We start from the raw sequence: 25,888 nt of genomic DNA, 5'->3' as shown, positions 1-25,888 counted from the left end.
AGATCCTCCAGAGACGCGGTTGGTCGGCACCCCCGGGTCAGACGTGGAGGAGGGGGTAGACACGGTGGTCCTGAGGTGCGTGACGGATGCCAACCCCCCGGCGACCATCACCTGGCGACGCTCGGACCGCCAGGAGGTCGTCAGTGCCGAGGAGTCGCTCCAGTTCCGTCCAGTCACCAGAAGAGATTCTGGGACTTACACCTGTCAAGCTAGCAACAAATGGGGTTCTAGCGACCCTCTAACCGTCCAGTTAGACGTCAAATGTGAGTATAGTGATTTGTATATTTCTTCCAGTTGTAGGTTAGCGATAAATGTAGTATTTGGATAGGATTTTGGTATTATACCGACCAAACCTAATAATTATAACCTACCCTAAACTAAGGGTGGACTACGTTTTAGGTTAGGTTAGTCTAGGAATATTTTGCGATCCTGAAAGCCCCTTGGTATGTATCCAACATCACCATTCACAATGATTGCAAAATTCCTTACTGAAGAAGTTACGAGCTGCAGTAAAAAAATACATCTCTAAGCTTGAGTATCATCCGAACCATTTGGCCCTCAACCTCCTAGACAACAGTCAACATGTCTACAGACTAAAAAAAAAAAATGTTTTAGACCTTCCGACTCGATTTGTACAGCAGCTCTAAAATTAATTTTCATTTTTTTTGTAGTGCTAAAGCTGTTTAACTGCTAACTCATGCTTTCCAATTTTTTTATTTTATTGTTAAAAATGCCATCATATTTACTTATTGTTTAATGTAAAACAGATTGTAAATAAAACTATGTACAAAAACTATGTCTATTATGGAGGGTTTTTCTTTAGTCAATAGTGAAGTCAAAGATCGTAATCACAATTACTATTACTGATTATCATGGTTTTGACAGTCCTATCTCTCTGTTAACGATTGCCATGGTTTTAACCTAAAAAGTAATAGCAATTCAAAGGCTTGAATTCACACTCACCCTTACTTATAGTGTTTTGCCAATGCCTCAAAGACTTCAATTCTTTGCCAAAAGGTTGCACCAGATCCTGACAAAATCTGGTCTTTTATTCACTGGAAATTCGCAAGTCTTTTAGTATTGAATTTTAGTCAATGGTCATCATAGTGACAAACTTACTTTTTCCTATGGTTTTGGCAGTATTGAATCATTGTTTTAATCATATTGGTTATAATTGTTTGGAATGTAATGAGTCACAAACTTATTGTTTCTATGGTTTTGTGTTGATGACAAATCCATCAGGTTTGGAAGATAAAAGATAAAAATGTGGTTGTTATTAGGTAAAGACTATATTTCTACCCTGGTCAGATTAAGCAAATTGTTACATGAAAAGGCATATGAGAACAGCAAGCGTTGTGAAAAGACCAAAATTATACTAAACATAAATAGATAAATATAATGTAAAGCCTTAAATTTAGCATAGCCAAGGACAATAAGTGTTTAATTACCACTAATAAAAGTTAGTCTACTAAGTAAATTATAACCGTTTAAAAGACAGTTGGATTATGCATTAAGAAATTAAATATCAGAGAAGTCACAAATCAAGATAACTTTACGACTAAGAACTCCTAACTTGATGAGAACTGGTTGATTGTGTTTATTATTAACTTTGCAGGCTTCCATTAAATGTTTTATCGCCATCTTAAAGCCCCAGATATATTAAAGTGGGAAATAAAACAGTGAATTTCCATTTGAAGGTGGAATCATAATTGTTTAATTAAAACTCACCGCCAGAAAATTATAACTGTTTACTCTTTTATTTCACTGTTGCAAGCTTTTTATTGCGATATTGCTGTTGACCTTTATTACCCCATGTTTACTTGTTCCTAGAAGTAGTTAATTAACATAGATTATGACTACCAGTATTTATACCAACATTTAGTTCACAGTAGCATATGAGTAGTACAGTTTCCATTGTCAATAGACATGTCTAAGCAGTTCCCTTAAGCTCTTCAAACAAGTTAATTCCAAGAGTTTATTTTTAAGTTTTGCATCAGACCTAATATTTATACCACTGATTCTAAAAAAAAAAACAGGGTTCCCATGTTTATTACAAGTTTGTGAATGTATTGTTTTCTACACTTCCATATTGCAAGAGATTTAAACAAAATATACATATTGAATATCTAGCTGTTTTTTTTTTTTTTTTTTTTTTTTTTTTTTTTTACTAAAATTTACACAATTTTTCATCCTCTCCTCATGATTCTCTTTGTAGGATACCAACTATGTACTATGTTACAAGTTCTTGTTATCCACTCTCAATTCCTTATACAGAAATTATCATATGCTTAGCCATGACTTATTCAATCTCTATCATCTAGAGCAATAATTTTAATTCTTAATACTAATTTATTTAACATCCCTAAACCAAATACTTTTCAAATATCACAGGGCTATGTTTATTTATACTTATGCTGAAACCACTCATAATACTTTTTAAAATCATTTTCCACATGTCCCTAACCATTTCTTTTTGTATTTTGAAACTCTATAGCTAATCACTTCAGCCACATCTTCCTCAAAATGTATATTATCTCCTTTGCAACACCAAACCTCCTTTTACAGAATTCACATTTCTTTACCTGGGCCTTATTTATTTTCTTCTACATAGCTCTTTGTCCATCCAGCATCATCATGTAAACTGCCCGTTACCATTTATATTGTATTTTTATATCAATATCAATGGTGATGTTCAGTTTGGTTGTGAGTTAGGAAGTTAAAGAGTGAATAGTCTTGTTCTCATTTTGGAAATTTTAGTTCTTGGCACTAAAGAACCATGCTCAATGTGTTTTAAATAGTGTTCATCTTTAGATTTAATGCTGTAACTGATGATATACCAGCCAAAACACTTGATCATTTTAAAAGCAACATAGTTGTGGTATGTTTTGATTTCACCCATACTCTTTGAAGAAATTTAAAAATATAGGGTGAGGTAGACTGAATATATTCATAAAAGAAGTAGTCTGTCCTACCAGCAGAATTTAGTTTTGAAAATATACATCTTACATTAAATTACACATTATTAATCTATTTCACACATTTCTTCTCCAGATGCCCCAGTGGTCAAGTCTGTGGGTCCGGACCGTTTGACCACAGCCTCCCTTTACTCCCAGGCTCTGTTCAACTGTGAGGCCGAGAGTCATCCTCCCCCGCAGTACCAGTGGCTACAGAAACTGTCGGCCACTGCATCCCAGGACGCCATGGTCCGGGGCTCAGAGCGTCAACTTCTGCTGCGTAACGTCACCTACGACCACCAGGGAGAGTACGTCTGTAGAGTAGTCAACTTCATCGGAGGCAAGGAGAGGATGACTCAGAGCGAGGCAGTCAGTTTGCAAGTCGTCGGTGAGTTTAGTTATGTAAAATGTTAAGTCTATAACCCCGGTTTGGATGAACCAATATATTATTTTTATTGTATATTGGTGATTTTCAGTTGTATCTTAGAAAACTTGTATTTGTCGCCTATACTGCAAGTGTAGAGTTGAAAAACTAATATCATTAGACTTTCGGATTAATAACTTCTTGATCACCAACTACCTAGAACTACAAATTCCAGAATACTAAAGGCCCATCCATACGGACCAGCTGTCAGCAAATTTCTTATTCAAAAAGAAAATAGTTCTGTGAGCCAGCCACATAATGCCATTGAGTATAAAATTATATTTTATACCTTTTTTTTATTGCTGGCATAGTTGATGTGTCATAACAGTTGCTAAAGCTCTCGATAACGCAATTGGCTTAACTTGGTAAAAAAGGTTTGTGTATTTGACAGAAACTTGTAATTTAGATCAGCACGATCAGTAGCTCATATCAACTACGATGATTATGATTTTGAAACTGGCAACAAATTTAACATGGGATGGAATGTATAGTTGTATCAATAGCCAAAGCTAATACGCAGTATAATTTCAGCTTGCCTGTAAAATGAGGGGTTTGTCATCATAAAAATCAATTGGACAAATGATTAATGTTCAATCTAAGAAAAAGCATGTCCAATAATAGGCCTAACTATAGTTTTGAAGAACCTAAAGACTTTTCTTACAACGGGTTTGTTTGTTTAAATCAGTTGTGTCAACAATACAATTGGATTTGTGTTAAAGATATCCACAATGTTATGTTTACCAGAGCTAAAACTAATATAAATACCACTCACTACAAGAGATAACTTTAAACTGCTTGTAGTTTGCTATAACTTCTAATGCTTCTACCAGCTTGCAGTTTTTAATGCTATGACCTTTTGCATTATATCAATGCTTAAATGCTTCAATTTGCTGTTTCATTCTTGATACTTTTCTTACATTTTGAAGTTTGTTGAAGTCAGCTCTCGATTTTGCCAAATAAGAAGAGTCTTTATCTTTAGACTTATTCTTTTTGTTTTTCCCCCAATAATGTACAAATTTGCTTCTTGCCATTTTAACAGAAGGTTTTTCATAACTTTACTAAACTCTTCAGCAACTATCTCATTTCAACACAGTAAGTCATCCAAATAATTAACAGGATGTACATAAGATTTTCATAAATTTTCCGGACTTTAATTATTTGATAAATTTGTCCTGACTAAAACACTTTCCCTGATCTTCCAGGTCCATAGAATATCCTACTTTAAAGTTTTCAGATTACATTTTCTTAGACTACACTTATATCGTTACAGGAGCGCCACAGATCCTCAGAGAAGGCGGGGATGACGCGCTGGTAGAGGTGGTGATGATGCGAGGGCAGACTGCAGTGCTGAGGCAAGTGGTGTGTGCTGACCCTCGACCTCGGCGACTGATGTGGGAGTGGGGCAGTCTGCAGCTATCAGCCGGGCAAGGGCTGGGCAGATACCACGCGGAGGACCTTATACAGGTGAGAGCAGCAAGGGAAGGCAGGGGGAAGATGCGAAATGGAGGAAAGAGAGAATACACAGAGTATCTAGGATAAATTCTGGTTTATTTTTGCAGGACAAGACTAAAGCTATACAAATAATGTGCAATACAGTGTTGTGGGCTATAAAAACAAATAATTTCACTTATAATTAAAAAAACTAATTACATAACAATATAGAAGAAAGCAGGGAATAAGGCATAGGTAGATGAGGGAATAGAAAATAGGTGGAGGAGAGAAGAAATCATGGGCTGAAGAGGCAAGAGGACTATTTGCAGAGAAGGGATTTGGAATATGAGCAAAATCCACTTGCAAAATGAAACCAATTAAGTAAAAGGGAACAAAAACTTGTCAAAAATTAGGTAGGGTTCATATTCCACATGGATGCTTTTTCAAATCCGCATTTTCATGCTTTTTCAAATCCGCATTTTCAAAAAAATATGGAAAAAGTCATAACAATCAATACAGAACCTAGATTTTTCTATTTGTCAATGTGATTAAAATTTACCGTATTAATGCTAACTAACTAACAAAAGGTCATATTGGTTGCAAGACAAGATTTTTGACTTCCCCAAAGATTTTTTTTAAAATTCCATTGTTATTGAATAAATATACACAAATAAACTTGTTGAATAAACAAAACTACAATGAAGTTAAATAAAACACAATATTTAAGTTGCAACAACCAATGACACTTGTTTTTCTCAGCGCTTTTCATTTGATGTTTTCACCTAACCTTATCAGCTGGAACTTTCCAATTGGTATAAAGCATTCACCATCATTAAATTACTCTGGGTAGCCATTATCCTACAGTAAACTTGCAAAGTTGTAACCTTTATGGGAGAACTTGATGTCACAATCAATATCTGTTACCAAAGCAGCAAACTTAAACATCAACAGGTGTCCACAGCAGAGGCTTATCTTCAAAGTTCATCGTTCAATGTGTCTCATCTAATAAGCTTATGCAAAATAATTCCTTTAAATAGACTAATTGTGCTGTGTTACTGCAAACTGTCTTATTAAACAGTTCCCACTCATAATATTACTTTTTGTTAACATTTTCTTCTTACAATGATGAGTTTAAAGACAATGAATATGTGTGCAATGTAACTGATCTATTTTTCTCTATGATAAATTCTTATAATGCATATCAGTTAAAATGGTCCTTCATATAAGGGAATCTTAAACCTTTGTTTTATAATGAATATAATTCCAGCATACATATGTCACTTACACCAATTACTCTTGTATAGTTAGTAGACTGTTTACAAATGTAAAGATCTAGTAGGTGTCCTAGCAAAATTAAAGGTAACACACTCACACTATATACCACTAATAAAAATACAACTTTAAAAAGGTTGTTCTTGATGCTTCTGTTTTATTTTCCATATGACTGATGTTTTATTTTATTTTGGCCAAAATAAGTCTAGAAGTCTACGTTTGATATCTATTCCCATTCAAAATTCTTGTGATGAAACTCTGTTAAAATAATAACTACATTTAATGGAACAGAAATTATTGATTTAAAATGTAAACAAAAACAATAAAACGTTTTATTACATTGCATCTTAAAACATTTCTTATTCTTTTAAACCTTACAATACTGAACTCAAATTATGTTCTTAATTTTTTCTAAAACCTAATTCATACTCTCTGTTGGTTAGCTGAACCAATGACTTTGAAGTCTAATAAATAAGCTGCTAAATAACTTAGTTGACAGGAGGAACTTTAACTCAGTCATAAATGTTTCCTTTATTTCAATCTAGATGAACTTTAAAATTTCCTTGTTTATTTGCAATACGAGTCTCCGTTCGTGCCTTACGGTATTGTGATGGATTGAGGGTCTATTGAACTTTTAGGTAATATGTAAGTTTATCTATGAAGTTAATTAAATTAGTCTCTAATTCAAGTAGAACTAACTCTGTTGGAAAACTTCCTCACATAAAGCTTTCCAGTGTAGAAATAAAACACTATTTATGACTATTTCTTCAAGATAAATGTCTTCCAATTTTCTGTCACCCATCACCAACTTTGATTCCTGTTCGCAGGATGAGAGGGAGGACTGCTACGAAGCTCGTCTGGTGATTCAGGATGTGGAACCCGCAGACTCCAGGAATTACTTTATGTTCGTAGAGAATGACCGCGGCAACGACCGGCACTCTGTGCGGCTGGCCGTCCGTGGTTCGTATGCTGGCAAGTCTTTCACGTTTTGTTTTGCTCACCCTAGCATAAGGCTTACTAACACTAGCACTGCATGTAGTTTTGTTTGGTTCTGCTTAGTCAGTAAGGTATAAGTAAGTAGTTATAAAAACACACGGTAATTCAAATTTTTGCAAGAACTCTAAGTGGGTTAATTAATCCGCACTAAACTAAAAACAGTCAGAGATGAATTACTCTCAAATGAGTCGGATGTCAGAGAAAAGCTAAGAAGGCTTCGACGACCTCTGAGTTGTTTAATGCCTGTATCCGCACGAATCCAGTGGACAGTTAGTGGGCAGGCTAGGCACACTTGAGGCGGATAACCTGCCTGCTCTGGTATATTTTCCAGCCTGAATACATCAGCTTGGATTGTTGAAAAGACATTTTAGTAGTTGGAAAGCTTACTTGTACTTGGAAATAAAGAAAGCTTTCAAGAGTTGTGATTTAAATATACCTTTGTTTAAAGGAAGCTAGTTAACATATTACTTAGTCAAGTAAAAACAGAATTCATGAAATGTGGGAGTGAAATGAAAAGTTCTTGTAAATGTTTCCATACTATATTATTGAATTTTGTAATTAAATTTCAGTTTTCATTTAAATAGTGTATTTTGAAAATACCCAACTATAGTAATTTATGATCATCCAATTATATTCTTGTATCCACAATAAGCAATATAAAATTTATTTTGAGATACAATTAATTTTATACGAACTTGCAAACTTTAATTAGTACATAATTATTAATATTAAATATTTGGGAGGAAACAATTTACTTTGGAATTTCATAACTGATTAAACAATAATTAATAATGTTTGTTTTGGGATTGTTTTATTAATTTTCACTATTTTCTGAATTCATTCAAATTAACAGTTACTCATTTTTATAATAGCTATTTACGACACATTCAAAACCAGTAATAAAACCAACAAACCCTATTAATTTTTACTACACATATAATACATACTACACATAATACCGGTACTGCACTGCGGCTCGTAAGAGATCTTGTGTAGTTCCTCAGAAAATTTCATATGTTACCATTGTTCTCACAATTTATTCTGTCACAGAACCTATTGCCATGACTACCTTGATCAGCCTAGCTGGAGCTTGTTTCGTAGTCTTCCTCCTGTGTATACTCTGTGCTGTCTATTGTGTCAGAGCAGAAAAGTGCTGCTTTAATAGTAAGTATACTAAAGTCGCTAATAGATTTAAGTTTTCAAACTACAGTGTGTTACAGATAAATGAAAACTTTAATCGAGAAATACCACAAAGGCATTACCTTCTCTAATAAGTGGCAATGCCACAGTAACGGCCTACCGAAACAGCTGTTCCACTGATTATTATCAGTCTGCGCAATGTTTATGTTTACAAGTTTGTTGTTGCTATTCAAAATAAGTAAATACATTTCCCTGCTTTCAACCATGGCAATAAGCCACCCCGAGCGACCTTGCCGCACACCAACCATACCTGTGGTTTGCATGTGATGCGCTATGGGCCCAAGAGATAATTAATTGTGCCTCTCTCCACTTACATTGTGGGGGAATTTTTCTCTTCCTTACACTTCTAAGAAACCTAAACACTCTTGTGCCCCTGGGTCTGGGCCCTTTTACATAAGCGGCCCTGACATCAACACCACTGCCTTGTATCAGATGAGACTATGGCAGAGTAATTGTAAAATATGAAGATATTAAGATGGGGTGATTAACATTTTATGTGGGGACAATCCCAAATAAGCATCATCAATTGGATTTTCAGTTACATTAAAATAGTAGGGCAACCATAAATAGCTAAGGCATGGATGGGCATGAATAAATTTTGTCTAAAGGGGTTTTCCATAATCCCTCCAAGGCTCTAAGGGTCTTCTTATCCAATAATACCAGTTTGCAAAGGGACTAGTCTACAATGTAATGGTGTCAAACACCAAGGATAGCATGTTTGTACTTGTAGACTATCATATTCTGAACAACTCATGATAGTACCTGACAAAAGCAAGAATTGATCTATCAGAAGTAGCAGGCAGAGAGACTCGACTATCGGATACTGAATTTGTATTTATAGTCAAAGGTGTTAGTCTACAGGAAAAAAGGTAATATTACAATTTAAAGATAAAAAACAATATGTTTAGAAAAAATTGATGTCTTTAACAAAGTGCAACCCCCCTATTAGAACAATCTTTGTCTGCAGAAAGTTTTCTAAATGAGCTTTTTTCAAATGAACAGAGTCATTAAGATGCTCATTAAGATTGGGTTCAATGTTTTAGACAACTAAACACTATCAAGAAATATTCCAAAAGATTTAAGAAAAAAACTGGTTAACTGTTTATAAATAGCAATTTGATTCATAATCAGTGTGTGTTGTTTTTTCAGGAAGAGGTGACTTTAGACCAACAGATTTGGAAAGGTAAATATAAATAGTAAATTTTATTTCAATCTAGATAACCATTCAATGAGGAATATGAAGATCAACATGTTACTGTTAGTCATGAAAATACTTAATACTTAAAATTTATAAGAAGTTAAATATATTTTATTATTTGTCAGATACATTTATATATAGATTAACTGTTTGCTCAGGTGCACAAATGACCATGCAATTTTTTATAACAGTTCAAAACAAAACTAGAGAGAACACAATTTGTTTCCAAAGAACTGCAATCTCAATATTGTTTTAAACTCCATTGCAACTCAGTTATTAGATACACGAGGCTGTGCTTACCATGTATCACATGTTTCAAACTCAACATTATGTCATAATTACGGTAAAATATTTCTAAATTTTATGTGAGTGTTCATGATATTATAGGGTTTTAATATTTGCTATCACCTTTTTAAGGCATGAGTTAAAATATATGATTTTTGTGATACTACGTAAACATTTGTGCAGAAAGATATGTACACCTAATTGAGCATGAAGATATTTAGTAAAAACTATTTCTATAGATTGAAAAAGTTAACAGTATATAAATTCTTTAAATATTTTGCCACCAATACTGAGATATTAAAATGTATAAAGGTTAATGTTTCATCCCTGCCTTCCATCACATAATATAGTGTCAAAGACTCAAAGAATAGCATTTATCAGGTCATGAGATCCATCTCACCTCTCGCCTCTCTTCTTTTTGATAGCAATTTTAATAATGGGTCAAATGACATGAAACTAGTTATTATTTGAATACAAAATAGAATTGTAGATAGAAAGTAGATAAACCTGGTACATTTCAGTAATTAGTTGGCAGCTTTTACAAGTATCAGTTCTTATTCTCCCATGTGTCTTAAAGCACTTGTTTCTCTCCCTTGGATCCAATCATTGTAGAGGTGTGATTCTGACAGTTTTTAAAATGCATTTTCTTTAGTCCCAGATTGTTTGATTTAGATTTGTGCGGTTAGTGCTTGGCTATAGTAATCATAAGTTTGCTGGTTTGATCCTGAGACAAGTACATATTTTGATAGTTCAAAAGTTGACTTAGCAGTTCTTAATCATTAGGCTTTTGCTACATGGTCGAGGCTAGAGAATCAGCTGATCATAGTCAATACAAATCTGCTATATCTTTCATTCAACACTTATTCTTCACTTTTCTTTGCCTTACAATATGCACATTGATGTGTCAGTATTAGTAGAGTAGTGGGACAGGAATATCCCACTGGGTTTTCAAAAAAATATATCGGTAAACGGTATTTTCCCGTGAGAATGGTAGTACCTATGACATTTTTTCGTGGCGTTTCCACACCGGAAAATTTACGACTCCACCACTGATCGTTGTCATATAAATCTAATCTAATCAAAAGCAAATCCTTAGCTGTAATCAGTGGCGGATCCAATAGGGGGGGGGGAGGTTTGCAAAGAGGCATTTCCCCCTTAACCCGAGACTTTGGAAAATAAATCTAGTTGAAATACTATAGTTTTAAATTACAAAAAATGATCAAGTTTTTTATCTAGATTGTCTAAAAACCCGAGTTTTCAGTTCAAATTTTCCAATATTTCTAGGGGGTGGGCCCTCTGACCCTTTTTTTACTTCATACACCCCGGAAGTTTACCCTTACAATCCACCTCCCTCCTCCCCCCAAAATCATGCCCTGGATCCCCCTCTGGCTGTAATAGTAGTTGTATCAGTCCCCAACGTTTGTGTCTCAATAACCATCCCCAGTGTGATCTTTTACAGCGAGAAGTCCGAGTTGGACAGCACAGGGAGGAAGACGCCCAAGATAGACGGACACAGTGTGCTGCACAATGCAGCGGAGGCTATGTACTGCAGCACCCCCACAAGACGGCCCCCCCACACCATCACTGCGGGGGGCTCGCCAGAGGCCATGAAGGTGAGGCTTGCCGCCATGGTTCTGCAGCCCCCCACCAGAGTGTAAACCGCCGCGCCATGCATCAGTGTTTGCATCAGTGACTGTGTGTGATCTCCAGCATGTGATATGGACACTAGCGATTGCACTGCACCGGACTGAATCTGTAGATTAGTCTTAGCACTTATGATTTCGCTAGTCATCACCAAAGACATTGACAATAGTTAAGACAATAAAGCGATAGTTAATGTATATTTTTGTAAATATTTCCACTTTAGTTTTCATACTTTTTTACAAAGGCTGCATGATCGACAAGCACTCGGGTAAAGCTCAAGCACCTGCATCTAGCACGTTTAAGCACTGCCTCACTGCATTACTGTTATACGTTTGACTGTTGTATTTCTTGTATTAAATTAAGTTGTAACTCATAAGGTTAGCCAAAGTAGTCCTTCTATGGCAAGAGAGATATCTCAGATGAATTATTTACAAACATGATAATTTCTGTAGATTTTAACTAAATACACAAAACACTTAAACTTCTTATATTCAGTAAAGGATTCTCTAACTTTTCCAAATTCTTTCTCAAACTTACCTTTTCCAAATCTCACAACTGCATAGCACCTTTAGCACTGGGGTGGTGACAGGATGTTTGTTTTCAGAATTACCAAGCGCACTTGAATGCCACCGCGTGATTTTGCTAAGCTAGGCAGACAGTTGATGTTGTAGTGATGTATGTGTGTGGGGCTAGCGAGGTGCGAGCCATAGTCACCGGCGCAGTACGGGCGCCAGACGCAGGTCCAAGGAGGACACTTTCAAGGAGCTGCAGGTGCCGAGTGTGAGCGCTCATGGGGCCACTATCAACAGAATGTCCTACTACAACAAGGCGTTCCCTACGGACACAACCCCCCCGTCCTACTTCTGTCCGGCGCCCAACCTCAAACACAGGTTCGACCTGGACAGTGGCCGAGGTGACCAAAGGTCGTACCATGATTGCAACACTGTGTTGGTGCGACCTCACCGTGACCTGTTCACTCCTAGGACCATGCCTTTAAGACACTACCAGTACCAGCCTCATAGCATTGATAAGGCTGAAATATGATACGAGTAATGTTTGTTGATGTGATTTTAGGTTTTTCGATCTCAGTTTTTGATCAAAATGTTACCTAATACTTTTAAGAGCCCAGGAATAAAATGTATTCTTTCAACTGCGATAATTCAACTAACAATTAATTGGTAAAAAATAATATTGAGAAAAATTAATCATAAAAAACATAATATTCCTAACCACAATACTGTAGGCCTACTGCATTTGGTTCTCTTGTATGCTTTGCTAAATTATAAAAAATGAATCTACACAAAATGATATTTGTGTATTACTTTTTATTTGTAAATACTCAAATTGAAATTGTTTATATGAATTGCCTTAGTGAGCATGCTTGACACAACTGTATATTTTTTTGTAAATTTGTATTTATTTTTAAAAACATAGAACTAAACTTAGTTTCATAGATGATTTATTGTAAGTATTTGTTACCATAAAGTTATTATGATAAAAGTAAATGTTTTTGTAGAAATTGTTGCTATATCACTGTTAAAAAGTTTTAAATCTCAAAATATTTATGTGATAAGTTATAATACTTCTATTTTCAATGAAAAAGATGAATATGATTTTTATTATCAAATTTAAAGTAAGGCAAAATGAGATTATAGACACTGTTTTGTTATTGGTTATATATATGCTTATTAAAACTTTTATTTGTGTTGTTGACTAAAATATTTACGTGTAATTAGACTTTAAAACATTAAACATGTGAAATATTACATTTTCTGAAAATAAAAAACTAATAAAAATACAAAGTCATACCTTAGCATGGTAATGGTTGGCTAATTTCATGGAACATCTTACATTTAAATATATCTTTTAAACAGGTTTTATTTAGAAACATATATTACCAGCAATTCCTTCAGTGGTAAAATATTACTTTATTTTACAACAAGTTTTCAAATATTTTCGCTCATTTCAAAGATGTCTTTATAGTTAACTTCCACTGTCCATTTAGTCACATAAAGAGTTTAAGCTCAAAAACACTTAAATTGAAGATGTTTCACCTGCTCACATAATACATGGAATATATAATTTAGTTTTAAGGTAAACTTTAGTACTTAGACTGTTAGAAAAATGATTTAGTTTTGCTTAAATGTCAAAGGTTTATTTGTATCTATGTACATTGTACATACAATTGTGTGTTAAATACTTCCTGTACAGGGATCAACAGTTTAAAGAACTGATTAATGTACTCCTGTACAAAATTATTGTACGAATGATCGTATATTGTGTATGTACAGACTTGATGATGATGCGATCATTCGCAAACACGGCCCATTTTGTATCGATTATGTAATATACAATATGTTGTGATCAATAAATATATTTCTGTAAATACTTTACTGTCTTATTGTTTTAGATTTATATTTTGAAACATTTGTTTTTTAATGTTGAAAATGTCTTGAATTTGTAATAAATATGGAACTCTTATCAGACAGTGTATGTTTTTCCTGAGATAAGTTTATTCTCTAAACAATATAATGTGTACTTCTATCTTAGTTTTTGATTACTAGTATGTATAGCACTTTTTACTGAACTGAAAAATTATTTTCATATTTAAAATATATCTAGTCTACACAACATTTCACAGCAATATTAATTTTTTTGCTAACTTCTAATCCTACAATTGATTATTAATAATTATTGACATGTATTTGTATTTAATTATTGGGTTGGACTGATATACTAGTTGTAGAGAACCCTCTTTGTTGTTGAGGCCAAGGTACAAATTCCTGTAGACTCCTATATATTTCACCTCTGAATTAATGCCATAATCAACCAGCTCTGAGCCACTTTGAACTTTGGGTCAATTTGACTAGGATACAAAAAAATCTATCTTTCAAGTAGATGTAAGACAATTACAATCAGTTTTAATTAGAGTAGGCCTACCTCCCACGCTGTCAATTAAAAACAGAATAATTAAACATATATTTAAAATGCAATTCAATAACTGTAGTAAATATAATTGACATTTTAGGATTTAAAGCCAGTTTATTTTAAAAATGTGATTCTATCAAACAACTTAACTATATTATTTTCTAATAGTTTGTACTGTTAATTTCACCAGCAGAATCGAATGAATAATAAATTATATCTTTGAAAACTACTAAAACAAAACATATTTCATGGTACCATTGAAATGTACCATGAACAGGCACTATTTTTTTTCATTGTGGTTTTAGGTACTTAAAAAAATTAATTTTATGTAAGCTGATCAAAAAAACATATATTTGAACTCACAGTACAGAATCTTTCAGGAAAAACAGTTTCTTAGTTATTTTGATTTTGTTTTATGAATTTAAAATTGATGGTGAAATCAGACAGAGACAAACAAGGGAGGTAAACAGATGGTTCGCAGTGTATCTGACCACCAATTCAATTAAAGTTGAAGAGAACAGAACACGATCTGACCACACCAACATATCTCCCACCTCTTCCAATAACACCCCTTCAATACAATCCCCTACTCGACCTGGTCTGGTATTATCAGTCCAATGTAACTTCATCCCCTGTTACATCAAAATTGTTGAACTCTTCAATAATTTACAGATAGCAGTTGTTATATTTGGTGTAGAATTCATATTATGTTTGTTGGGTACATAAATAGGCTGTAATTTTCAGTACTAAGAGTTAAAGGTCTAAAATAGAACATATCACAAGTGTTCCAGTTACATTCGTTTTTTAGTGGATTTACTACCATGTAAATCAAACCATAACAAACAACAACAACATAAACAACATAAAAAAACAACATAAACATTATTTATACTTGAATAATACATTTACTGAAATAATTATTCTTCTTAGCCATATTTATTTCTCTGATTTGTAAATCAGAGAAGAAGAACTGATTTGTATTCAGTTTTCTGATACTAGTGGGAATAACAGTGCTGAAAACTTAAGAACCCAGTGTGAACTGGAGGCCTGCTACCATCACTACAAAAAAAGGTTGGCCAAGGCCTAAAGTGAATCTAGAATGAAATAAGATAGGATAACATATGCGGTATTAGAAAGAACTGGATAGGTTTGTATGAAGTTTGGGGTTTCTGTTGGAGCAGCTTGTAAGCTGGAAGCTTATTGATCTTCAAGAGCAAGGTATGGTATATTCCATCAGCCACCATTAAAATACCATTAGACCATTAAACCCTTCTACTTACCATGGTATAGGTTAAGTAAAAAATACTTTGAGTAGAATTCTAGTAGTAAAATTGAATAGAAAGAAAATTATTAGAAAATGACACTTATGAAAAAAATCATGAAGTAAAACTGACCTGAACTGAAATATTTATCAATATCATATTTGATCATATGATATTCATAAAGTGTAATTCAAAACAAAATCACCTAAAGAATATCAAATCCTATGTGTGCAGCTGGTAAAATTTAACCACCAACAAATAATTATCACCCAGAGTCTGGTTTAAATCGTCCTTATTTTACTTTCACTTCCCTTCTCATCCCATCTCAAGACCTACTTCATCTATAGTATACTCCTACTGGGTCCTACCATCAGAATATTTTCAAGTCTCTACCCCTTCAAAAATTCTTAACACTGAATCCCTCTGCAAAACGTTTTCTACCCTTAGTGTTTCAAATCAAATTTTCTGTATCATTTTATTGTTGACTTATCAAAAACTTAAAATGGCCTTCACAAAGGAAATTAAATGTTTACTTGCTTTGTAGTGATTTGAAATTACCTACATGATTGGTTTTGAAATAAAATAAAATTCAATTTAGGCGAATAAATCAAAACAATTAAACATATCACTTATTTATGAACGAGGCAAAGCTAGGACCTGCTCGACTACTTGACCTAACCTTTGAACTGAGAACTGTTTGTTAGTTTTCCGAACCCTACAAATACATCACGTAACAGCTAACTAATAACATGAGTGGTAAAACCTCCCATTACCTCGCATGACACACGTCTCGAGGTAGGCCTATCATAAGATGCCACTGAACTGTTGGAGGAGTGTCAGTGTGTCACAAATCCAATTACAGCAGAGTGAATGCGGTTAAACCACAGACACAAACTTCTCTGCCACGACACGCCGCTAGCCGCACTAGCTACTGTGTGCTGTGGATTAACTTGATTTGTGTGCTGGCTTATAAAATAAAAATAATGAATTTGTACTCGTAAATTATTGGTATTGAAACTTAATATAAATGATCAAATAGAGCTTTTCCCCTTGAATTGTGTGGAATCAGGATGTTTTTTATGAGTTTTAACTCATTTATCCTAGTAAGGTCAATAGTGTTGGAGTTACAACATCATCCAATTTACTTATTACCTGTTTTATAAAATCATATGTTATATATCTAGTTTTGTTATGATAAAAAAGTAAATAAAAGTTATTATTGTGTGAGTGTTATTAAAGAATAGTTGATTCAATTTTAACAGATTATGAGACTCAATTAAGTGAGGAATATGGAAAGAAATATGAGTAATCACATTGAACTTTTGAACAGAAATAATTATGACACATGGAAAATGCAGATGGAAGCAATTTTAGTTAAAAATGATTTGCTTGGGTATGTGTTAGGAACCATTAAAAGGCCTCTAGAAGAAGGTGAAAGAATGACTGCTTGGCTAATCAATCACTGATGCAAAGGCAAAGGCAGATATAATCCTCTCTATCAGCCCAAGCGAATTAAAGCAAGTGAAAGGATGTAACACTTCAGCAGAGATATGGGAAAAATTAAAAGGCATTTATGATTCCAGTGGACCAGCAAGGAAAGCCTTTTTGTTGAAGAAGCTAATTTTGGCAAAACTGACACCTGATTATGATGTCAGAGATTACATGAATATGTTTTTTGATGTAGTGGACAAATTAAAAGGAATGGAAATCGATATTAATGAGGATCTTTTGACAATTATTCTTTTGTATTCCCTGTCAGATGAATTTGAAAACTTTAGAATTGCTATTGAAACTAGAGATGCACTGCCTTCTCCTGAAACTTTAAAAATAAAATTTGTAGAAGAGTGGGAAGCGAGAAAAGAACATGGTAAGAAAGAGAGTAGTGAAGCCCTGCTAGGAAAATTTCAAAACAAAGTTAGATTTCAACCAGGAAGATTTTTAAAAGACTCTTATAGAAATAGAACGGAATCAGTTGATTTTCCGTTTTGATGCTTTATTTGTAAAGCGATCGGGCATAAAGCAAAATTTTGTCCCAAAGCAAATAAAGATCAACAAAACGTAGCGATTGCTAAACTAGAAGAAGTAGGACTTAATTCTTCTGTACAAGATGACAGTTATTTTGGAAACTTGTCAATGAAAGATATACAGTGGTGTTTGGACAGTGGATGCACTTCACATATGACTCATGTGAACAGTAAATTTACCAAGTACAAGCCTGCAAATGGAAGAAGTATATCTCTTGCCAACAATTCATCAACTGATGCAAGAGGGGTTGGAACAGTTAATATGACCATTTTAAATGGGAGTACAAATCTAAGCGTTAATTTGTATGACACTTTGTATGTACCAGAACTTCGAACAAACCTGATGTCTGTAGCTAAAATTACTGACCATGGGTATCAAGTTTTGTTTAAAAAAGATGCTGCTTTGATAATAGATCAGAATGGACAGACAAAGATCCATGCGAATAGGTTAAATGGACTTTATTACGTACAAGAGAGTAGTGAAGAAATGAATATAAGCTGTGAAAAATCAAGTCTATTGTCTTGGCACCAACATTTTGGACACTTGAACTTTAGAGACTTGAAAAGAATAATCAATTTAAATATGGTTAAAGGTATTAAAGTGAACACAAAAGAGCTTATTCCACAATGTGAGGTGTGTATTCAAGGAAAATTTACAAAAAGACCCTTTCCTAAAAGTGAAAGAACATCTGAAGTGTTGGACATTATTCACTCTGACATCTGTGGACCAATGAAAACTGAGTCACACGGAAAATCTCAATATTTCATTACTTTTATTGATGATAGCTCAAGATGGGTTGAAGTTTACTTTTTGAAGAAGAAAAGTGATGCATTAGATTCTTTCAAAAAGTACAAGAACAAAGTAGAAAATTTTACTGGAAGAAAAATTAAATATCTTCAAACAGACAATGGAGGAGAGTATGTTAACAGAGAGTTCGATGGATTTTTGAATTGTAATGGTATTCAGAGAAGATTAACATGTAGCGGAACGCCTCAACAAAACGGAGTGGCTGAACGGATGAATCGTACATTAAACGACATGGCAAGATGTTTGCTCATTGAAGCAAATCTTCCTCAAACGTTTTGGGCAGAGGCAGTTGCAACAGCAGCTCATGTTAGGAATAGATGCCCATCAGATGCAATTGATGGTGTATTACCATATCATAGATGGTATAGGAAAATTCCAAATGTTTCATATCTAAAAAAGTTTGGTTGTAAAGGTTTTATCCTAGACAAGACAAATGACAAGTTTCAATCAAGAGCAAAAGAAGGGATATTTGTTGGTTACTCAGATGTATCAAAGGGCTGGAGGATGTGGTTACCCGAAGATAGGAAAATCATTACAACTCGAGATGTAGTTTTTGACACATCTTCCTTTCCACATGTCGATGCAAATCATACTAATTCGAGCTTTAGGGTATTGCCTGTAGACAGTTTACTCCAAAGACATGAAAAGGTCGAAGAAAATCAAAGAAGTGTTCAAGTTGATCAACCAAAAGGTACTGATGAGAAAAATGTACTTGATGATAGGCAAACATCAACAAATGAAACTAAAGAACATATGTCAAATGAAATGGAAGAGATTGAACATGACGAGCCATATATGATTGATGGGGATAATAATGGAGATGATCATCAGAACAATGATATTAACTTGAAAGTAAGAAAATCTGAAAGAAAAACAAAAGGTGTTCCTCCTAACAGACTATCATTAATAGCTCAAGGAAATGTGATTGAACCAAAATCTTGGAAACAATTGGAGAAATTGTCTGAACCTGAGAAAAAACAATGGGTTGTAGCAGCTCAAGAAGAAATGGAAGCCTTATTAAAAAATGATACATGGGAACTTGTAGATTTACCTCCACAGAAAACAGCAGTTGGATGTAAATGGATATTTAAAGCAAAGTATGGAGATGACGGTATGGTTGAGCGCTATAAGGCACGTTTAGTAGCCAAAGGTTACTCACAGAAATATGGAGAAGACTATGATGAAATATTTGCTCCTGTTGTTAACTCAACAACAGTAAGAATTTTACTAACCATAGCAGCGACAAAAGATCTGACTGTGCATCATTTTGATGTAAAAACAGCCTTTTTAAATGGAAAGTTAGAAGAAGAAATATATATGCAACAGGCCGAAGGTTTTGTGAAATCTGATAATGAAGATAAAGTTTATAAATTGAAGAAATCAATTTATGGGCTAAAACAAGCAGCTCGGGCCTGGAATGAAACACTGAATACAACAATGATGAGCATGGGATTTGAAAAAAGCAATTCTGACCCTTGTTTATATACGAGTAATACTGATGGAAATTATACATATGTAGTGGTTCATGGTGATGACATTTTGTGTGTTGGATCAATTGAAAATGTCAAGAAAACATTTCAAAAACTGACACAATGCTTTGAAATGAAAGACTTAGGAGTTGTTCACAACTACTTAGGAGTTGAAATTGATAATATGGATGGAGACTTTTACATTCACCAAAGAAGAAAAATAAATAAAGTCATAATTGAACATGGACTGGAAAACAGTAAACCAGCAAGAACACCAATGGAAGTTGGATTTATCAACTCAACAGCTATGTCACCAGATCTGCCAGATAACAAAATGTACAGGAAGGCAATAGGATCACTTCTTTATCTTGCAGTGACATCAAGACCGGATATTTTGTCAGCTGTTGGAATTCTAGCTAGAAGAGTTGAAAAACCCACCCAAAGTGATTGGAATGCTGTAAAGCGAATAATAAGATATCTGAAAAGTACCGTTGACAAGAAATTAAAATTAGGGGTGGAAAAAGAATTGAAATTGTCATGCTATGTAGATGCTGATTGGGGGGGTGATTTAGCAGATAGAAAATCAATCAGCGGAATGATGTACAAGTTAGGAAACAGCACTATAAACTGGATTAGCAAAAAACAGACCAATGTCACTCTTTCTTCAACAGAAGCTGAATTCATGGCCGCAAGCATAGCCACTCAAGAAGTAGTGTGGTTAAGACTATTGTTGAAAGATATGGGCTTCCCCCAAGAAAATCCTACAGTAATATTTGAAGACAATCAGAGCTGTATCAAGTTTATTGAAAATGAAAAGATAAGTGCTAGAATAAAACATTTAGATATTCGAAAACATTACGTCCGAGAAATGATAAGTAAGAACGAAGTATTTCTGGAATACTGTCCAAGTGAAAATAATCAAGCGGACCTTTTAACAAAGCCACTTCTAGGGCAAGTGTTTAAAAGATCACTCTTTTACCTAGGACTTTACTAGGCATGATGTTGAGAGGGTGTGTTGGAGTTACAACATCATCCAATTTACTTATTACCTGTTTTATAAAATCATATGTTATATATCTAGTTTTGTTATGATAAAAAAGTAAATAAAAGTTATTATTGTGTGAGTGTTATTAAAGAATAGTTGATTCAATTTTAACAAATAGAAGCTTTATTTTCATGTTTGGCTGTTTGTCTATTTACTTGTGTGTCGGTGACACCCAATGTGGCTATTTACGTTGCTGGCTCTATTTACGTAATTGAACTCTCTTATTAACTAATAAAATCCTGTTAACCTAACTGTTTTATTTAACTTGATATTTAAACCCGACCTTAGTTCTAAATAAAAGTAATAGCTTTGAAAACTCTGTTCTGTGCTATATTGCACGCACACCCCTCAAGGTTTAATGTATAATGTGCGTCATATATCAAATAATAGCTATTTAGAGACGATTCTTTCTGCCAGTGTCATTGGATTGTTTCCGTTATATGCAATTAAAGTGAGCCAACAATTGTATTTTACGTTAAAGTAAATCTAGATATTTTTCTTGTTTTGTCTCCTTAAAATGTATAAAAACCACAAATGTTGCTTGAATAATAAATAATTTTTAATTCCATTTTCCCTTCTTAAATGCTCATGATAGCCATTAAAGAATGAATATTTGAAAGAAAAATCTATTTTAGTGTCAAGAAATAATTACATTTCATTGCATAAATAAACAGTTAAATAATTTTGTTGCTAATAAGCACGTGATTCAGTTGTAGCTTTTGAAACTTTCGAGTATGTTTATCACATTGGAGGTTTTTTTCCTCTTTGGGCAACGAAAATTTACGTTTTTCATATATTGTTATAATATTTCATTGTGACACGTGTTATTTATAATCACGTTTACCTCGTGTTTATTAATTCTTGCTTAAAACAATATTGGCTTAGCAAGAAGGGTATAAAATAATTCTAAAAGTTGATACTAAATTCAAACCAAACAAATTATGTATTGATTAATCTTTTTCACATTTATATTAAATTGAAAAACGTACAGTATCTTTGATTATGCTTAAACTTTAACTTTAACTGTGATAGTAAGACTAGTCTTATAAAAAAAAAAAACATTCTTTCTATCTTTCCACATCTATTATGACTCATTTAAATTTTAATTTCATTCTTACACCATTAATTTCAAAAGCAAATGAAACACCATTTGATTTATCTGGAGGGCTGATATTATCTGACTTGGAAAAAATGAGGACATAAGTAAAAAAAAAAACATTTTAGGACCTAATAAAACGAGGACTGTTTGATAAAATTAGATGCTCAGCCAACAATGATAGCCTACTAACATTGTCTATTGGATACTGAAGTATTGAGTTGTATTAATAGTCAAAGCTTACTGTACGATTTAACAGTCTGCAAGTGAGTCTGGACCATAGATGGAATTGGGTTTGTTTGACGAAGGTAATCCTCTGATTGGCTGAAACAAATTTGCTTCAGACTCTTCTTAAAGTTACTCTGGCCTATCAGAAATCATGAGAAGCTGTTTGCAAGTAATCCTGACAAATTCCGTGTCTTAAGTGCAGAGATAAAACTCCAATACGGTAAAGTATTTATTATTTCAACCAAGATCTTAGGAAGGTAATAATATGTTTAGTAAGCCATAACAATAAATCAAAAATCCGTATATAAATCCCAATGAACTTTTGAGATAATTAAAAGTCACACCCCCATACACCGTATACCTAAAATGTTCGTCATGACGAGAAACCTTGCGCAAAACTATCACTTATTTCATAAATTGCCCTTTAAGGTAATAATTCCTTTCTAAAGGGAACTTTCCATATACCTAATGTAAAAAATACCTCAGATGTACTTATTTGTTTGTCATTCATTCAATTTATTACCTTATTAAAATCAGGTGTGATTATTTGTTTGTATTACTGTATTCTGTTTTGCTTATTTCAGTTTTAACTTAACCAAGTATTAATATTTGACTTCATAAGTATTAATAGTTTAATTACTTATGAAGTCAAACGAGGTGAAGCCCGTGGGTAACAGCTATTAGTAATATTAATAAGCTAAGATTCTAAACGTACGTAATCAAAGTAATACTTTACTCACTCAATAACAACCAACTAACATCAATCATCACTACATCTATCTTCAAGATCACTGAGAAAAGGTAGAAAAGGGTTTGAATTCTACAAGGTCACTCGTACATATTTTAGATATAGATATACGTATAATATGATCAAAGACTTATTAATCCACTACAATGATCCTGGTCTACAAATTACATTAACACACTGTTAGTGTAATTAAACTACAGATAAAATACCTAACACACTGTTAAGTATTTTTATCTGTAGTTTAAATACAAACTATTACCTTTACTCAAAAGCAAAATGTTCTCGTTTATTCTACTATGTTAGTTGAACCTCGATAACAAGACTCTCGTGGGGATTATTAAATAAGACTTGTTATCAATGTTGACTTCTTATTGAGGTTGGCAATAATATGTGATAAAGGGTAAAATAAGTTCAAGGGTATTTGAAACTTACACTTGTTATCAAGGGTGACTTGTTATCGAGGGTCTTCTTATAGAGGTCCCACTTACACTATCGAGGTCTTATTTATACACTAACACACTGTTAGTGTAATTAAACTACAGATAACTACAAAAAATGTTCAAAATCCTATCGTTCAATTATATTTGAATATTAAAAATTAGCTACTTAAACGAGCTGTATGGATTGTTATTGTATTATTATGGGTGTTGATTCAATTCAATCATCAAATCGTGTGTACGATAAGGTAACACAGATAACATTGTTTACACCAATGACAGTTTTATTAGGGGATATACACTCATCATGTACATTTTATTTTCTGTGATCCCAAGAAACAGACGACTTCTTACCAATGTATACAGTAGACGTTAAGTCGAGTGGTTGAATCATTAACCACGTGGGCCTTCAACGAAAGAGGCAGCTTCAATAATTAATGAACTTGAGTCAATTAGTTTAGTACAAGAGCTGAGCACCTTCCTACCCTCTTGTATATCTTAGGGCTCTTTTTGACTGACGTAACCCTCCAACCAATCACGGCTTGAACAATGAAATAATTATACAAATTTAGTTGACATTTATGGCAATGTTACTGATTAATTTACTTTTTACTGCACCACTAAAACAAACGTGTATTTTTGTGGTGATTTTTTTTTAGAAATAGTCTGGAATAAAACAAACATGCCTTTCCCTTTCCAACATGCAAAATATACCCTATAGTCTGAAATGTTACACAGGTTTATCGAAGAAAATGTGTAAAAGTCATACTTATTGTTAGCAATAAACCTACTTTTATTGCAGTTTTATTGTTTTATAAAGATTTAAGTCTTAAAAAATCAGTAACATTTTATATTCTACTGCAAAATCGTGCAAAAATCATAGTTACCAGCCAATATATGTACCAATAAGTTACCATTACACATAAGAATATTAATTTCAAAATATTTCAAAACTTGGTTAGTCAGATTGCCTCAAATGCAATGTATTCTATTCCGATGAAAAATATTTTTTCTGTGATACGGCAATCTGGTCTTGTTTTATATTGTTGATTTATACGTTATAAGATAAAAATATTGCCAGTTGTAGGTTATTAAAGAAAAAAATAGGACGCCTAATAACGTCCTTCAGTAAATGGTAATAGCTCTCATTTTCTACTAAAAATAACTTTCAAATCAGGATTCATACTCATGTTGCATAGCACAGATGGACATTTTCTAATCATATAAAATACTCCATTCCTTCTTACATCGATTGTGATTGCATAAAAAAAAATATTTAGTTTTTAGTTTTTTATCACCTCTTAGGAATTAAAATTGTAATCGGTTTAGGTAATTTTGGACATTGTTTTATAGGAATACAGAAATTACATTATTGAAAATTAAAACTATGTAATCATTTATAATAACCTCTACACATTAGTCCAGTCAATAAAGATATTGTAGAGGACATGGAGAGGGGGAAATTTTTTTCTGCGGGAATGTGTTCGGGGTAGTTAGAAGATAAAAATACCAAAAGTCCCCGCCCCTGGCCCTGCTGCTTCAGCGGGGGGAGGGGGGGAAAGACCCCATTTTTTAGTTTTTTACTTCTACACTGAAAGCCGTGCATCGTACGGAAAAAATGTAAATTATAAAAAGAAAGCTGATAAAATTCTCTACAAGAATGGATGTATTCATTTCTTATGTATATGCATTAGTTTTAAAGATATTCACAAAATAATATAAACATTATTTTCTAAATTGAGTTTTCAGAAGTTTTTTTCAAATAAATTCATATAATCGAATAGCCTGCTGTTGTTTTACATTAATAAGGATAAAAAACAGGGTTTGGAGCACTATCCTATATAATATAATATATCCATCGTATATATTGTGTTAAAAATAGTTTATATAAGTTATGTACATTTGTCATGGAAACAAGTAATTTTGGCATAATTATTACACTAAAAATGAAAAAAGATTATGTTTACAGCTACATTTGTCCAGGTTTATTTAAATAACAACTACCGAAACCAAGACTTTTAATACTATTGTTCAGATCTGACTCACTTGAGACAAGAGGGTCCAACTTCTGTCCCAAAAACAGGTGCCATTTGGAACTGAGAACCACCATCTAGGACATGTCCATCATTCAATTCTTGTTGATTAGACTCAATATTGGCTATCGAAGTTATAATGTGGTGTAGTCCTATATATTCTCTATCTTTCCCTCTCATTCATCATGAATGGGTAAATAACAACTACCGAAACCAAGACTTTTAATACTATTGTTCAGATCTGACTCACTTGAGACAAGAGGGTCCAACTTCTGTCCCAAAAACAGGTGCCATTTGGAACTGAGAACCACCATCTAGGACATGTCCATCATTCAATTCTTGTTGATTAGACTCAATATTGGCTATCGAAGTTATAATGTGGTGTAGTCCTATATATTCTTTATCT

The 25,888-nt window shown here is 33.5% G+C and overlaps 1 protein-coding gene across 4 annotated transcripts in view; it reads left to right on the top strand.

Annotated features, from left to right (window-relative positions):
• LOC129001336 (irregular chiasm C-roughest protein-like) overlaps window positions 1-12,789 on the top strand; it is a 206,987-nt gene extending 194,198 nt beyond the window's left edge. The window contains exons 6-13 of one of the 4 annotated variants that reach the window (XM_054428606.1): window positions 3-263; window positions 3,052-3,342; window positions 4,649-4,842; window positions 6,909-7,041; window positions 8,128-8,241; window positions 9,427-9,460; window positions 11,220-11,373; window positions 12,098-12,789. In XM_054428606.1, coding sequence (XP_054284581.1) covers window positions 3-263; window positions 3,052-3,342; window positions 4,649-4,842; window positions 6,909-7,041; window positions 8,128-8,241; window positions 9,427-9,460; window positions 11,220-11,373; window positions 12,098-12,448 — 1,532 coding nt within the window. In that variant the 3' untranslated portion in view covers window positions 12,449-12,789. Of the gene's footprint in view, window positions 1-2; window positions 264-3,051; window positions 3,343-4,648; window positions 4,843-6,908; window positions 7,042-8,127; window positions 8,242-9,426; window positions 9,461-11,204 lie in introns of all 4 variants that reach the window. The other 3 variants (XM_054428605.1, XM_054428609.1, XM_054428607.1) reach the window with 3 other exon arrangements.
• Window positions 12,790-25,888: the final 13,099 nt, after the last annotated feature.

This window comes from Macrosteles quadrilineatus, unplaced genomic scaffold, assembly GCF_028750875.1.
Source record: "Macrosteles quadrilineatus isolate MER2022 unplaced genomic scaffold, UCM_ALF_1.0 Scaffold_8__2_contigs__length_117827958, whole genome shotgun sequence".
Lineage (NCBI taxonomy): Eukaryota > Metazoa > Arthropoda > Insecta > Hemiptera > Cicadellidae > Macrosteles > Macrosteles quadrilineatus.
This window is presented reverse-complemented; position numbering and strand designations above follow the sequence as displayed.